This window comes from Chiloscyllium plagiosum, unplaced genomic scaffold, assembly GCF_037043375.1.
Source record: "Chiloscyllium plagiosum isolate Xiang-an unplaced genomic scaffold, Cpla_swu_hap1 HiC_scaffold_9, whole genome shotgun sequence".
NCBI lineage: Eukaryota > Metazoa > Chordata > Chondrichthyes > Orectolobiformes > Hemiscylliidae > Chiloscyllium > Chiloscyllium plagiosum.
Genome location: NW_028270147.1, coordinates 2,440,109 through 2,457,308, shown reverse-complemented (window position 1 = coordinate 2,457,308; position 17,200 = coordinate 2,440,109). Strand labels below are relative to the sequence as shown.

Sequence of the window (17,200 nt, the reverse complement as noted above, 5' to 3'; positions counted from 1 at the left end):
AGGAATGGAAATCTGCCACCCTTACCTGGTCTAACCTACATGTGACTCCAGCTCCATAGCAATGTGGTTGACCCTTACCTGCCCTCTGAAATGAGTGAATAAGACATTCAGTGTTCGGGCAAGCAGGGATGGGTAACACACGCTGGCCTTGCCACTGACTCCCAAATCCCAATAACAAACAGAAAAAGGAGCTCAAATGGGTGAATACAAATGAGGACAGATGAGTCACAACTTGACTGAAGGGCTGAATAGCCTCCTTTTCCTGTTTCTTAGCCTCCAATCTACAGTCTAACCAATGTGGATATCCATTGCAAGTTCACACAAGACACAGAAGAGATCCAAGCAACTGTTTGGCCAAATTCTTAGAATCAGAAAATCTTGCAGCATAGGAGGAGGTCATTTAAGCCCACGTGTTTGTGGGGTTCTTTGTAAAAACCTACCAATAGTTTCATTTCCTGTTCTTTTCCCATTGCCCAGATTTGCACTTTATGTGTTGAAACATTTCTGTTTTGAAAGCTATTATTGAATCTGCTTCCACATTTCAGCCTGCACCTTCCAGATCCCAACAAGTGACTGTAAAACAATCACCTCCCTGTCTGGGGCTTTTCCTGATTCCCTTCAATCTGTCTCCCGCTGCTCCCTCACCCTCCTGCTCCTGATTTATCTGATCAAAACTTTGTGATTTTGAACAGCTCCACGAAATCTTCCTTGTATCGAGGGACAAATATTTATCATCAAATAATTATTGATATTTATCGATCGACATCACTAAATTTATCACCCTTATTGTTATTAAACTTTGTTTTCTTTATTGTTTCATGGGTTATGGGAGTCACTGATATCCCAAATTGCCTTTAAACTTGCTGAGTCACCTCAGAGGGTAGTTAAGAGTTAACCAGCTTGTGCTTTAGGACTGGAGTCATATGGGCCAGATTCACCCTCTCTGAGTGAACCACAACAGGTTCTTCTAACAATGATCATTGACATTGCCACCAATACTGACACTAGCTTTCAATTCCAGATTTATTCATTAATTTCATATTCTACCAGCTGCCATGGTAGAATTTGAACTGGCCAAGGAAAAGTGAGGACTGCAGATGCTGGAAATCAGAGTCTAGATTACAGTGGTGCTGGAAAAGTACAGCAGGTCAGGCAGCATCCGAGGAGCAGGAAAATCAACATTTCAGGCAAAAGCCCTTCATCAGGACTGAACTGGCCAAACCTCTCGATGACCAGTCCCCAGTGAGATTATCACCATGCCATCAGCACACCCCTTCTGTGCGGGAGTGACTGCTGTGCATTGCTGCATTATCCACATTAAAGCGACTACACTTCAAAAGTCCTTTATTGACTGTAAACCCTTTCTGTGGATGTGACAGGCACAATGGAAATGCAGGACAATCCCAGGTTCTTCTATCTCTCCACTGAAGTCCCTCAACTCCACTCCCATTCCAGTAAATCGCTTCCGCAAACCTCTCCAAGGTCTATATTGAGATTTAATATTGCTGATAGAACTCACATCTTGAAGGATTGTGAAGACAGGATTTCATTTCAGGTTTTGTAGACATATACAGTCCTAGAGATGTACAGCATGGAAACAGACCCTTCGGTCCAACCCGTCCATGCCAACCCGATATCCCACCCCAATCTAGTCCCACCTGCCAACACCCGGCCCATATCCCTCCAAACCCTTCCTATTCATATACCCGTCCAAATGCCTTTTAAATGTTGCAATTGTACCAGCCTCCACCACTTCCTCTGGCAGCTCATTCCATACACGTACCATGTGAAAACGTTGCCCCTTAGGTCTCTTTTATATCTTTACCCTCTCACCCTAAACCTATGTCCTCTAGGTCTGGACTCCCCCATCCCAGGGAAAAGACTTTGCCTATTTATCCTATCCATGCCCCTCATAATTTTGTTAACCTCTAAAATGTCACCCCTCAGCCTCCGACGCTCCAGGGAAAACAGCCCCAGCCTGTTCAGCCTCTCCCTATAGCTCAAATCCTCCAACCCTGGCAACATCCTTGTAAATCTTTTCTGAACCCTTTCAAGTTTCACAACATCCTTCCGTTAGCAAGGAGACCAGAAATGCACACAATATTCCAAAAGTGGTCTCATCAATGTCCTGTACAGCTGCAATGTGACCTCCCAACTCCTGTACTCAATATTCTGACCAATAAAGGAAAGCATACCAAACGCCTTCTTCACTATCCTATCTACCGGCGACTCTTCTTTCAAGGAGCTATGAACCTGCACTCCAAGGTCTTTTTGTTCAGCAACACTCCCTAGGACCTTACCATTAGTGAGTTAGTCCTGCTCTGATTTGCTTTTCCAAAATGCAGCACCTCACATTTATCCATATTAAACTCCATCTGCCACTCCTCAACCCACTGGCCCCTCTGATCAAGATCCCATTGTAATCTGAGGTAACCTTCTTTGCTGTCCATGTCCAATTTTGGTGTCACGTACAAACTTACAACTGTATCTCCGATGTTCACATCCAAATCATTTACACAAATGAGGAACAGTAGTAGACCCAGCACCGATCCTTGTTGCACACCATTGCTCACAGGGCTCCAGCCTGAAAAGCAACCCACCACCACCACCCTCTTCTACCTTCGAGACAGTTCTGTATCCAAATGGTTAGTTCTCTCTGTACTCCATGAGATCTAACCTTGCTAACCAGTCTATCATGAGGAACCTTGTCAAACGCTTTACTGAAGTCCATATAGAACACCTCCACCTCTCTGCCCTCTTTGTTACTTCTTTAAAAAACTCAATCAAGTTCATGAGACAAGATCTCCCATGCACAAAGCCATGCCGACAATCCCTAATCAGTCCTTGCCTTTATATCTGGAGTAGTTTATTTTGAAGAAAAAGTTCATTGCGAACACTGGAGATACTTTCTTTTTAAAAAAAAAGACTTCTTAGAACGTCCACAATAACTGCTTGCTGCTGTGTTGTACACCCTACTGGGTTTGTTTTGAACTACAGTTGGGTTGGAGAAGTTCTTGTTTTATCTGGTGCAGCTGGAGAGAGGCCTGCTAAGAACAAGTTGCCTCTCAGGAAAGCTTGCTATGATTGGCTGATCACATCCATCGCCGTAAAAAGTCCCTTTGCATCAATTCAGATTAAAACCTGTTTGTTCATTTGAAACAGTGATTGGTGGAACGTTACAAGCCTGCATTTCCCGAGTAAGCTATGTCTGTAAGCTGTCAGAGACAACTCTACGTGATCAGTAACAAATACATGTGCTGGATCTTCACAGCAACACCCTTGGGAAAAGACTACACCGGATCTTAGATTTTAGATTACTTATAGTGTGGAAACAGGCCCTTTGGCCCAACAAGTCCACACCGCCCCGCCGAGGCGCAACCCACCCATACCCCTACATTTACTCCTTACCTAACACTACGGGCAATTTAGCATGGCCAATTCACCTGACCTGCACATCTTTGGACTGTGGGAGGAAACCGGAGCACCCGGAGGAAACCCACGCAGACACGGGGAGAATGTGCAAACTCCACACAGTCAGTCGCCTGAGGCGGGAATTGAACCCGGGTCTCTGGCGCTGTGAGGCAGCAGTGTTAACTACTGGGCCACCACATCACCCATGATATAGAAAGCATCAGCTAAAGGGAGTGGATTTCTGTGTATCCTTTTCCTTTCAAGGATAAGTCATTGGCCAAAACGCTTTTCCTCTGAAAGCCCATCTTCGCAGGGTAATCAGTTTCTTGTTCTGTTTTTCTGAGGAGAGTATATCTGTATATCCTAATAATAAGCATTTATACTTCCATATTACTGTCTGGGGCACATTAACCAATTCTTGATCCTTTATTGAATAAGTTTTTTTTGCATTCTCAACACAATTGTCCTCATGATGAAAATTGGCTGATAGATTTATTTTATTTAAAACTGGAGATTGGTAAGGTCTGGATTAGTCATCTTGGTAACTAGATGAGAGTATTTTTGTTTTACATTGCGTGCTGGGGAATAGTGGGACAGCAGAGATAGTGCAGCCTTTCTGCCTTGGTTTTAGTAAAAGTTTTGACCAAAACTGATTGTCAAGAATTTTCCTTTTCCAAGCTTCAATACTGAAAATGAAATGAAGATGGACACGATAGAAGAATGCTTTTTTCTAATTCACCTGCTTCGAGAAGCTTCCCTTTGTAGACGCACAGGTTTTCGCCGCCGCAGTGCTGTTGGTGAACCTTGACCTCATCCCTGGCCTCTGCCTGGTCATACGAGAGATGTAAGTGTTTCCCACGGTAAACCATCGTGACCAAGACATTGCTGTGTGAGACAGCTCGGTGTGACTTTGGAATCTCCTACAACAATAACTAGGATTTAAACTGCAGAATCAAGATCAGCACCACCATTACTGCCAATCAGTTAGGGTGGTACCTATGACTTTAGCTTAATCAACAACCACAGTAAAAGAGTAACACTGGGAAATTACCAATTGTGAGAAAGTTTATAGCTCATGGAATGAAAGGGACATTAGCAAAATGGATGTGAAATTGGCTGGTGGTGGGAAACAGGGAGTGGTTCAACAGTGAATAATGGATGTTTCTCAGACTGCAGGACAGTTTCTAGTAGAATTCTGTTGAAACTTTATTGCTGGAACAGCACAGCAGGTCAGGCAGCATCCAGGGAACAGGAGATTCGACGTTTCGGGCACAGGCCCTTATTCGGGAATGAAGAAGGGCCTGTGCCCGAAACGTCGAATCTCCTGTTCCCTGGATGCTGCCTGACCTGCTGTGCTGTTCCAGCAATAAAGTTTCAACTTTGATCTCCAGCATCTGCAGACCTCACTTTCTCCTCTAGTAGAATTCTCCAAGGGTCAAGGTACTTTCTCTGATGTACTTTTATGACCTAGACTTTGGTGTACAGGCCGCAATTTCTATCTCTGGGAATGATATGAAATTTAGAAACACAAAGTTATCAAGAGGGCTGTGCAGAATGTCAAGGGAAGCTGGCTCAGTGGGTGGGTAACTGGCAGATGAAGTTCAATTCAGGGAAGTGAGAGATGCTACATTTTGAGAGGAAGAACCTGAGCAAATCAATATAAAACTAAACAAGGAATACTATTTTAAAGGGGGTGACTGCATGTTTATAAGACCATAAAGGCAAAGGAGCAGAAATTAGGCCATTCAGCCCATCAAGTCTGCTCCACCATTCAATCATGGCTGAAATGTTTCTCAACCCCATTCTCTCACTTTCTCCCCATAACCATAAGTACTTGATTGTCAAGGGGACCAATCTATCTCAGTCTTAAATATACTCAATGACCTGGCCTCCACAGCCTTCACTGGCAATGAATTCCATCGATTCCCCACTCTCTGGCTGAAGAGGTTTCTCCTTACCTCCGTTCCACAAGCTATTCCCTTTACTCTAAGGCTGTGCCCTCAGGTCCTAGCCTCTCCCACCAATGGAAACATCTTCCCAACATCCACTCTGTCCAGGCCATTCAGTATTCTGTAAGCTTCAATTAGATCCCCCCCCCCACCCATCCTTCTAAACTCCATCGAGTATAAACCCAGAGTCCTCAAACCTTCCTCGTATTTCAAGCTTTTCATTCCTGGGACCATTCTCGTGAACTTTCTCTGAACATGCTCAGGGCCAGCCTGAGATCCTTTCTGAGATATGGGGCCCAAAACTACACATAATACTCCAAATGTGGTCTGACCAAAGCCTTACAGAGCCTCAGAAGTACACGCCTGCTTTATATTCAAGTCTTTTCAAAATAAATGCCATCATTGCCTTTGCCTTCCTAACTACTGACTCAACCTGCCAGTTTACATTGAGAGAATCCTGGGCTAGAACTCCCAAATCTTTTTGCACTTTAGACTTCTGAATTTTCTCCCCATTTAGAAAATAGTCTGTGCCTCTATTCTTCCGGCCAAAGTGCATGACCTCACACTTTCCCATGCTGTACTCTATCCACCACTTCCTTGCTCACTCTCCTAACCTGTCCAAATCCTTCTGCAGTCTCCTCGCCTCCTCTATGCTACCTATTCCTCTACTTATCTTTGTATCATCTGCAAACTTACCCAGTTCCTTCATCCAGATCATTAATGTATAAAGTGAAAAGTTGTGGTCCCAACACTGACCCTTGTGGAACACCACTTGTCACTGGCTGCCATCCTAAGAAGGACCCTTTTATCCCCACTCTCTGCTTTCTGCCAGACAGCCAAGCTTCGATCCATGCTAGCACCTTGCCTCTGACACCATGGGCCCTTATCCTACTCAGTAGCCTCTTGTCAAAGGCCTTCTGGAAGTCCAGGTAGATAATATTCATTGGTTCTCCTTGGTCTCACCTGCTCTTTGCATCCTCAAAGATTGTCAGGTATGACCTCCCCTTGATGAAACCATGCTGACTTTGTCCTATTTCACCAGACACTTCCAAGTACTCAGAAATCCTTTCCTTCTCAATAGATTCCAGGATCTTACCCACATTTCCCATCTTTTGCCTTACTCCCTTTTTGATTCCCTTTGTGATTTTTCAAGTCCTCTAGGACTCTCCCTGATTCTAGTGATTCCTGAGAGATCACCACTAACGCCACCACTATCTCTTCAGCTATCTCCCTTAGAACTCTGGGGTGTAGTCCACCTGATTCAAGTAATTTATCCACCTTCAGGCCATTCAGTTTTTCTAGTACCTATTGCTATGTATACACATCATTAACAGTGACAGGGTGGTATGAGAAGACTGTTAATAAAGCTTCCAGCGTCCATTATTAACAGGGGCACAGAGCACAAGAATGAGGAGGTATATAAACTTGTATAAAACCATAGTTCGGCCTCAACTGAGTATTGTGTTCAGTTCTATGCACAGAACTGAAGGATGTGAAGACATTTGAAAGAGAGCAGAAAAGATTTATAAGGATGGACCAAGGAATAACTTCAGCATGCAGACCAAGTGGCAAAGTTGGGTTTACTCCCTGGAGGGGTTGAGAAGGGAGTGTTCAAAGTTGTGAGGGGTCCAGGGTGAAAGGATCGAGAACAAGATGATGCTGATTTAACAGTTTCTGGCAAAAGAAACAGTGATACAAGGAAAACCATTTTCACACAGTAAGTGGTTTGGAATGCTCGGTCTAGGAATGTAATGGAGACAGATTCAATTGAGACATGCAAGAGGCCTTTAGATGATGGAGTCATACCGAATGGAAACAGATCCTTCAGTCCAACCCATCCACGCCGACCAAGTTTCCCAGAATAAACTAGTTCCATTGGCTTGTGTTTGGCCCAATTCCCTCTAAACCATTCCTGTTCACGTATCTGTTCAAATGTCTTTGAAATGTTGTAAATGTACCTGCATCCAACACTTCCTGTGGAAGTTCATTCCACAGACAAACCACTCTCCTTAGGAAAAGCAGCCCCTCATGTCCTATTTAAATATTTCTCCTCTCTCCTTAAAAATATGCCTAGTTTTGAACTCCCCTACTCTCGGAAAAAGATCTTTGCTCTTCATCTTGTCTATGCCCCTCATGATTTTATAACTCCACAACCTCCTACATGCCAATGAAAAAGACCTGGCCTATTCAGTCACTCCTTATAATTCAAATCCTCTAATCCCAGAAATATCCTTAGAAATTTTTTCTGCACCCTCTCCAATTTAATAATATCCTTCCTATAGCAGGGTGACTGGAACTGTACAGGGTATTCCAAAAGCAGCCTCACTACCATCCTGCATAGCTGCAACATGATATCCCAACTCCTTTCGTCAATGGTCTGAGAACAAGGAAGGCACGTGTACTAGATGCCTTCTTCACCATCCTGTCTACCTGTGATGCCACTTTCAAGGAGCTATGTACCCAAACCCCAAGGTCTCTGCTTGACACACTCACGGCCCTACTGTTTACTGTGCAAGTCCTGCCCTGGTCTGTCTCATCAAAATGCAACATTTCACATTTATCTAAATTAAACTCCATCTGCCACTCCTTGGCCCACAGACCCAATTAGTCTTAGAGTCATACAGCACCGAAACAGACCCTTCGGTCCAACGTTGAACATAATGCCAAATTAAACTAGCCCCACCTTCCTGTTCCCCACCTGCTTATATCCTTCCAAATCTTTCCTATCCATGTACTTATCCAAATGTCTTTTGTATGTTGTAATTGTACCCACATCCACCACTTCCTCAGGAAGTTCATTCCACACACGAACCACCCTCTGTGTAAAAGATTGGTGCAGGCTCGATGGGCCAAATGGCCGCTTTCTGCATTGTAGGGATCCTATGAATTTCTTCAACAAGAGGGTGCTTAATCTGTGAAGCTCACTGCCACAGAGGGCCGTGGAGGAGAAGTCTTTGTGTCTTTAAGACAGAGATAGATAGGTTTTTGAATATCAAAGGGATCAAGGGATATGGGGAGAAGGCAGGAGAATGGGGTTGAGAAACGTATCACTCACGATGGTATGGTGGAGTAGATTGGATGGGGTCAGTGGCCAAATTCTGCTCCTATATTTTTGCCCAGTTGAACATGAGTAATTCTCAGATGTGGAAAATGAGTTTTGAGGATAATACTGAACAAGTATGAAGGGCATTGACACGGAGGAGGGATAGAATCATTAATCACATGACATCAAAGGTCACTTCACCTAATGAAGAGCTCCGAAAGCTTGTGATTTCAAATAAATTGGAATACTGCATGCAGTTCTGGTCTCCCACTTGAAAGGGTTCAGAAAAGATTTACAAGGATGTTGCCAGGGTTGGAGGGTTTGAGCTATAGGGAGAGGCTGAATAGGCTGGGGCTGGAGTGTCGGAGGCTGAGGGGTGACCTTACAGAGATTTATAAAATAGTGAGGGGCATTAATAGGATAAATAGACAAAGTCTTTTCCCTGGGATGGGGGAGTCCAGAACTAGAGGGCATAGGTTTAGGGTGAGAGGGGAAAGATATAAAAGAGACCTAAGGGGAAACCTTTTCACGCAGAGGATGGTACGTGTATGGAACGAGCTGCCAGAGGATGTGGTGGTAGCTGGTACAATTGCAACATTTAAGAGGCATTTGGATGGGTATATGAGTAGGAAGGGTTTAGAGGGATATGGGTTAAATGCTAGCAAATGAGACTAGATTGGGTTAGGATATCTGGTCAGGATAGATGAGTTGGACCGAATGGTCTGTTTCTGTACTGTACATCGCTATGATTCTAAACCTGATGGACTATAATCTGGTGTCGCATGACTTCTGATTTTGCCCACCCCAGTCCAACACCAGCAACCCCATATCATGGATAGAATCAGAGAGCCCTATAGTGTGGAAGCAGGCCATTCGGCCTATTGAGTCCACACCAACCCTCCGAAGCACATCCCACCCAGACACAACCCCCGACCCTAATCCTGATACCCTGCATTGCTCATGGCTGATCCAACTAACCTACACATTTCTGGATACTACAGGCAATTTAATGAGGCCAATCCAACTAACCTGGATAGCAGTACTTCCAAAATGTTTCCCCTGTTGTGGCCCTATTTTGAGGCTTGAAAACTGTTGTGATCCGTCAGTACTTTTACTGTTGGAGGGGAATATGGAAGGGGGACAGCCCCAACTTCACTTGTGGGGAAATCAGAAGACCAAAAATATAAAATAATTACTCATAAATCCAGTGAGGAGTTCTGGAGGAAGCTCAACGCAAGGAGAGTGGGGACAACATGGAACGCCCTCCTAAAGGGAATGGGCCAGGTGAATAATATCAGTTCATTGATATAGTTTCAGTACATTTAATGGTGTGTGGGATAGAGAAAGACACAGAACATGGTGATGAGGTGGATGAAGCACCATAAGGAGCCATGAGGTCAAATGGCGTGGTCCTCTGCAGGGCGTCCTGCACACAGAGTGCCCTTCTCCTTACCTTTGCTGGCAGGTGGGCTGGGCCGTTGGGAGCAGTGGTCGGCCGCAGTCTCCTTCCCCTCAAGCATCCATTCTTCTCTCGTTTGCGGGCTGCTGGTGGGACGGGGGTTACATAGTTATTGATCACTGGGAGACGGTAGGGAGACATCCCAGAGGGAAAATCCAAGGTGTGCCAATTCCTGATAGAGTCTCGGTCCAGCTACCAGAAAAAGAAAACCACGCAGCAAATCACAGCCAGGAAAACAGCTCCCCTTCATTCAGAACATCTTCCAACTGTTTTTACTCAATGTTAATCCAATAAACTCAGAAACATAGCAAACCATGTAGAGGGTAGGAATAAAATTTAGGAGGATGTCAACTGTCAGGGATATTGACAGATTCGGTTTAACATGGAGGAATGTTAATTGTTACATTAAGGGAGAGTAATGAATGAGCAACTTAAAGCAAATGTCACAGTTTTAAAATGGTCCAGAAACTGAGACACTAATGGCATAAAAATTAATGAGCCTGTTAAAGAGTATGTAGTATCAATACGGCTAGATAATACATCAGCAAGGAAATTGTGTCAAACCATTAATAATCACTCAAGCACTTCCAACGACACTATGATGTCCAATCCTGGGTTCCGCTCTTTAGGAAGGATTATCAGGGATTTAGCATGGGTGTGGAGGAGATTTACTGGAATGGGAGCAGTGAACAAGGATTAGATTAGATTCCCTACAGTGTGGAAACATTTGGCCCAATGAGGCCACACCAACCCTCCAAAGAGGAACCCACCCAGAGCCATTCTTCTACCCTATAATGCACCTAACACAATGGGCAATTTAGCATGGCCAATTCACCTGACCGGCACATCTTTGAAGAGACTGGAGAAGCTGGCATTACTCTCCTTAGAGCAGAGGTTAAAGAAAGTCTAGTACTTCCATAGCAACTTAGCTTTAAATTATTTTGAAAGTGAAGTAAATAGTTTAAACTGTAGTCATTGTTGTAATATAAGAATTACAGCAACTAATTTTGTTTAGTGTTCCCTCAGCACTGACTGTCCAAAGATGCAGCACTCCCTCTGTACTGACCCTCTGACAGTGCAGCACTCCCTCAGCACTGACTCTCCCACAACGCAGCACTCCCTCAGCACTGACCCTCCCACAACGCGGCACTCCCTCAGCACTGACCCTCCCACAACGCGGCACTCCCTCAGCACTGACCCTCCCACAACGCGGCACTCCCTCAGCACTGACCCTCCCACAACGCAGCACTCCCTCAGCACTGACCCTCCCACAATGCGGCACTCCCTCAACACTGACCCTCCCACAACGCGGCACTCCCTCAGCATTGACCCTCCCACAATGCAGCACTCCCTCAGCACTGACCCTCCCACAACGCGGCACTCCCTCAACACTGACCTCCCACAACGCGGCACCCCCTCAGCACTGACCCTCCCACAACGCGGCACTCCCTCAGCACTGACCCTCCCACAACGCGGCACTCCCTCAGCACTGACCCTCCCACAATGCGGCACCCCCTCAGCACTGACCCTCCCACAACGCGGCACTCCCTCAGCACTGACCCTCCCACAACGCGGCACTCCCTCAGCACTGACCCTCCCACAACGCGGCACTCCCTCAGCACTGACCCTTCCACAACGCGGCACTTCCTCAGCACTGACCCTCCCACAATGTGGCCCTCCCTCAGCACTAACTCTCCAACAATGTGACGCTCCCTCAGTATTGACCCTCGGACAGTGCGGCGCTCCCTCAGCACAGGGCCTGTACTGCGCTGTATTCTTCTATGTTCTATGGTTAGGTGGGCTTGGATCGGCGCAACATCGAGGGCCGAAGGGCCTGTACTGCGCTGTATTCTTCTAAGTTTCCAACAGCACAACACTCAATCAGTAGCATTCTGGGAGTTTTGGCCTGGATTCTGTTGTCCTGTTTATGAAATTGGTGGATAGACTTGGCCTTCTGATTGGGGGACAGGATGGTGACTGTCTGAGGCACAGTGTGGTCATGGATATTAACTGGATGCTGGGTAAACTCTCAGTGTGCTTCTGTGTTCCCTAAAGTAGCTCTTTGTAAAATATTATAAATCAGCATAAATACCGCACGGAGATGCTTGGAGTTGATGTCCTCGGTCACGTCCAGGTGCTGCTCCTTGTGCCGGAGGTACGGAGAGGACTGTGTTGTGATTGCTGTGGCTGCTGCTGCACCATTTGTTTGAAGGGGGAGGAGCCTGACCGGACGCTGTAGTTTCCCTGGAGCTGTGCTGGGCCGTGGTGATGAAGGCTACAATCCAAACAGTAAATCACAGCCAATCAGCATGGTCCTGAAACACAACTGAGAGGGCAGCCCTTCATCTGAAATGATCACCTTGGCCAACCCTTTCATCTCCTCCCATACCTTGGTCCAGCAGTTTGAGTACCCTCAATGGCTGAATTAACTTTCAAGAGATGATCTTTTGAATAACATTAAAGACCAATGGGTATCCCTGTGAAATACCAACAGCAGCTAGCAATGCTCCAAAGCCCTAGTCATTGGAACAAGGGAAGCCATTCAGACCCTTTAGCTCCTGCTGTCACCGTTTGATGAGATCATGGCTGATCGGAATCTTAAGTTTGTCTGCCCACCTGCAAACCATTAGCAGCAAAAACCTGTCCATCGCAGACTGAAAAGTTGTATCGAGTTTGCATTGGCTACTGTGTGTGTCCAGGTCCTTGATCTTTAATACCCCTGTGCAGAGACGTGATGGTAAATACTGTACACAATACTCCAGATGTGGTCTCATCAGTGCTCTGTATAACTGAAGAATAACTGCTTTATTTTATATTCAATTCAACGAACACAAATGAGAACACTGTTAGCTTCCCTAATTGCTCAATCCATATTCTAGTTTTTTTTAATGATTCATGCACAAGGACACAGAGTTCCTTCTGTCTCTCAAAGATCTAATACCTCAGTGCCTCACACAGATACTCAGCTTTTCACGGTTTTCCTGCTAAAATGGACAATTTCACATTTGCAGGCAGGATATTCCCTATGCCATTTTTTTTTCCACTCTCACAACCAATCTATATCCTGTTGTAGCTTTATGTCCTCATCACAACTTACTTCGCTGAGTATTTTTGTTCATCATTAAATCACTCGCCATACCTTTGGTTCCTTCATCCAAATCATTTATACAAATTGTGAAAAGCTGATACCAGCGGCACACCCACTCCTAACTGCCAACACGCTACTGTCTACATCATCACCGTCCTTTCAAATTTTTTTTTTTCCGGGCGGCAGTTGGAATGGGGGAAGCGACAGCCAGGACCAGAGGCCTGATGGGAAGATAAATTTAGAATAATATAAAGACTTACCTGGTATATAGGCAAACACACACTGAGCATGAGCAGACAAGGGACTGCTGGGTAAGTGAGGCTTTATATTTAGGCGGCTGATTTACCCAAACACTCCTCGGATTGTGTCTCCCACCCGTCCTCCTCCTTCAAATACAAAGATTCTGTACACCGGATTGATAAGGTGACTTATTTCCTTTTTTTAGTTTTTCAGCAGGCTCGTTGGGACTTTAGAACAGTGGGAATGGAGGTTAGGCCAGTTGCATGTTCCTCCTGCAGGATGTGGGAGGTAAGGGTCACCACAGGGTTCCTGCTGACTGCATCTGTGGGAAGTACACCCAACTCCAGCTCCTTGAGAACCCCGTTAGGGAGCTGGAGCTGGAGCTGGATCAACTTCAGATCATTCGGGAGGCAGAGGGGGTATGGGGGGGTTATTGAGAGGAGTTACAGGGAGGTAGTCACACCTCAGCTAAAGGAAGGTAGATGGGTTACTGTTAGGGTACAGAAAGGGAACAGACAGGCAGTGCAGGGATCCCCTGTGGCCGTTCCCCTCAATAACAAGTACACCGTTTTGGATACTGTCCAACTTACCAGGGGTAAGCCATAGACTGCAGGTCTCTGGCAGAGTCTGTCCCTTTTGTTCAGAAGGGAAGGGGGAAGAGGAGCAGAGCATTAGATACTGGAGTCTCTATTGTTAGGGAGACAGATAGGAGGTTCTGTGGGAATGAGACAGACTCACGATTGTGGGTTGTCTCTCAGGTGCCAGGGTTTGTGATGTCTCTGATTGTATTTTCAGGATCCTTAAGGGGGAGGGGGAGGAGACACAAGTCGTGGTCCACACAGGCACCAACGACATAGGTAGGAAGAGAGATGGGGATTAAAGGCAGAAATTCAGGGAGTTGGGTGGAAGCTCGGAGCAGGACAAACAGAGTTGTTATCCCTGGTTTGTTGCCCGTGCCACGTGCTAGTGAAGCGAGGAATAGGGAGAGATAGGAGTTGAACACGTGGCTACAGGGATGATGTAGGAGGGTGGGTTTTGGATTCCTGCATAATTTGGGCTGTTTCTGGGGTAGGTGGGACCTCTAAAAACAGGATGGTCTTCACCTGAACCAGAGGGGTACCAATATCCTGGGGGAAAATTTGCTAATGTTCTTTGGAAGGATTCAAACTAATTCAGCAGTGGGATGGGAACCTAAATTATAATTCAACTATACAGGAGGTTGAGAGTAGTGAGGCTTCAAGGTTCAAGAAATAAGGTTTCAAGGTCGCAAGAGTGCACCAGCAAGCAGAAAGGTGGTTTGAAGTGTGTCTACTTCAACGCCAGGAGCATCCGGAATAAGGTGGGTGAATGTGCAGCATGGGGTGGTACCTGGGACTTTAATGTTGTGGCCATTTCAGAGACATGAATAAAGCAGGGACAGGAATGGTTGTTGCAGGTTCTGGGGTTTAGATGTTTCAGTAAGAACAGAGAAGATGGTAAAAGAGGGGGAGGGGTGGCATTATTAGTCAATGTATTACAGTGGCAGATAGGATATTTGAGGACTCGTCTACTGAGGTAGTATGGGCTGAGGTTAGAAACAGGAAAGGAGAGGTCACCCTGCTGGGAGTTTTCTATAGGCCTCTGAATAGTTCCAGGGATGTCGAGGAAAGGATAGCAAAGATGATTTCCAATAGGAGTGAAAGTGACAAGGTAGTTGTTATGGGGGACTTCAACTTTCCAAATATTGATGGGGAATACTGTAGTTTGAATGCTTTAGATGGATCAGTTTTTGACCAATGTGTGCAAGAGGGTTTCCTGACACAGCATGTAGACAGGTCAACAAGGGGCGAGGCCACATTGGATTTGGCACTGGGTAATGAACCAGGCCAGGTGTTAGATTTGGACGTAGGTGCTCATTTTGGTGATAGTGACCACAAGTCGGTTATGTTTATTTTAGTGATGGAAAGGGATAGGTATATAATGTAGGGCCAGACTTATAGCTGGGGGAAAGGCAATTTCAATGCAACTAGATAGGATTTAGGATGCATAGGATGGGGAAGGAAACTACAGGGAATGGGCACAATTGAAATGTGGAGCATATTCAAGGAACAGCTACTGCGTGTCCTTGATATGTACCTGTCAGGCAGGGAGGAAGCTGTCGAGCAAGGGAGCTGTGGTTTACTAAGGAAGTTGAATCTTTTGTCAAGAGGAAGGAGGAGGCTTATGTCAGGATGTGATGGCTCAGTTCCGACCAGGAAAGACCTAAAGAGAGAGCTAAGAGGAGCCAGGAGGGGTCATGAGAAGTCATTGACGAATAGGATCAAGGAAAACCCTGCGGGTTTCTATAGGTATATCAGGAATAAAAGAATGACGAGAGTATGTTTCGGGGTAATCAAGGATAGTATTAGGAACTTGAGTGCAGAGTCAGAGGAGATAGGAGAAGCGCTAAATGAATACTTTTCATCAGCATTCACACGTGAAAAAGACAATGTTGTCGAGGAGAATACGGAGATACAGGCTACTAGAGCAGATGGGACTAAGGTTCACCAGGAGGAGAGGTTAGCAATTCTGGAAAGTGGAAAAATAGATGAGCTCTCTGGGCCAGATGGGATTTATCCTCGGATTCTCTGGGAAGCCGGGAAGGAGATTGCTGAGCCTTTGGCTTGGATCTTTATGTCATCATTGTCTACAGGAATAGTGCCAGAAGACTGGAGGATAGCAAATGTGGTTCCCTTGTTCAAGGAGGGGAGTAGAGACAACCCTGGTAATTACAGACCAGTGAGCCTTACTTCGGTTGTGGGTAAAGTGTTGGAAAAGGTTATAAGAGATAGGATTTCTAATCATCGAGAGAGGAATAAGTTGATGAGGGATAGTCAACACAGTTATGTGAAGGGTAGGTGGTGCCTCACAAACCTTATTGAGTTCTTTGAGAAGGTGACCAAACAGGTGGATGAGGGTAAAACAATTGATGTGGTGTATATGGATTTCAGTAAGGCATTTGATAAGGTTCCCCATGGTAGGCTATTGCACAAAATACAGAGACAAGGGATTGAGGGGGACTTAGCAGTTTGGATTAAAAATTGGCTAGCTGAAAGACGACAGAGGGTGGTGGTTGATGGGAAATGATCATCCTGGAGTTCAGTTACCAGTGGGGTACAGCAAGGACCTGTTTTGGGGGTCACTGCTGTTTGTCATTGTTATAAACGACCTGGCGTAGAAGGATGGGTTAGTAAATTTGCAGATCACACTAAGGTCAGTAGAGTTGTGGACAGTGCTGAAGGATGTTGTAGGGTTACAGAGGGACATAGGTAAGCTGCAGAGCTGGGCTGAGAGGTGACAAATGGAGTTTAATGTGGAAAAGTTTGAGGTAGTTCACTTTGGAAGAAACAACAGGAATGCAGAGTACTGAGGTAATGGTAAGATTCTTGGTAGTGTAGATGAGCAGATGGTGTCCAGGTATATAGATCTCTGAAAGCTGCCATCCAGGTTGACAGGGTTGTTAAGAAAGCATACATTATTTTAGCTTTTATTGATAGAGGGACTGAGTTCTGGAGCCATAAGATCATGCTGCAGCTGTACAAAACTCTGGTGCGGCCGCACTTGGAGTATTGTGTACAGTTCTGGTCACCGCATTATAGGAAGGATGTGGAAGCTTTGGAAAGGGTTCAGAGGAGATTTACCAGGATGTTGCCTGGTCTGGAGGGAAGGTCTTATGAGGAAAGTCTGAGGGACTTGAGGCTGTTTTCGTTAGAGAGAAGAAGGTTGAGAGGTGACTTAATAGAGACATAAAGATAATCAGAGGGTTAGATAGGGTGGACAGTGAGAGCCTTTTTCCTCGGATGGCGATGGCTAGCACGAGGGGACATAGCTTTAAACTGAGGGATGGTCGGTATAGGACAGATGTCAGAGATAGTTTCTTTACTCAGAGAGTAGTATTGGATGTTTTGCCTGTAACAGTAGACTCGCCAACTTTAAGGGCATTTAAATGGTCATTGGATAAATACACAAATGATAATGGAATAGTGTAGGCT

General features: G+C 45.5%; 1 protein-coding gene across 1 annotated transcript in view; it reads right to left on the bottom strand.

Annotated features, from left to right (window-relative positions):
- Positions 1 to 17,200, bottom strand: part of erich3 (glutamate-rich 3) — a 112,762-nt gene that overhangs the window by 56,873 nt on the left and 38,689 nt on the right. Inside the window, exons 7-9 of the mRNA XM_087990304.1 lie at positions 11,955 to 12,137; positions 9,857 to 10,054; positions 4,151 to 4,331 (exon numbers count right to left, since the gene is read on the bottom strand). Coding sequence (XP_087846430.1) covers positions 4,151 to 4,331; positions 9,857 to 10,054; positions 11,955 to 12,137 — 562 coding nt within the window. The remainder of the gene's footprint in view (positions 1 to 4,150; positions 4,332 to 9,856; positions 10,055 to 11,954; positions 12,138 to 17,200) is intronic.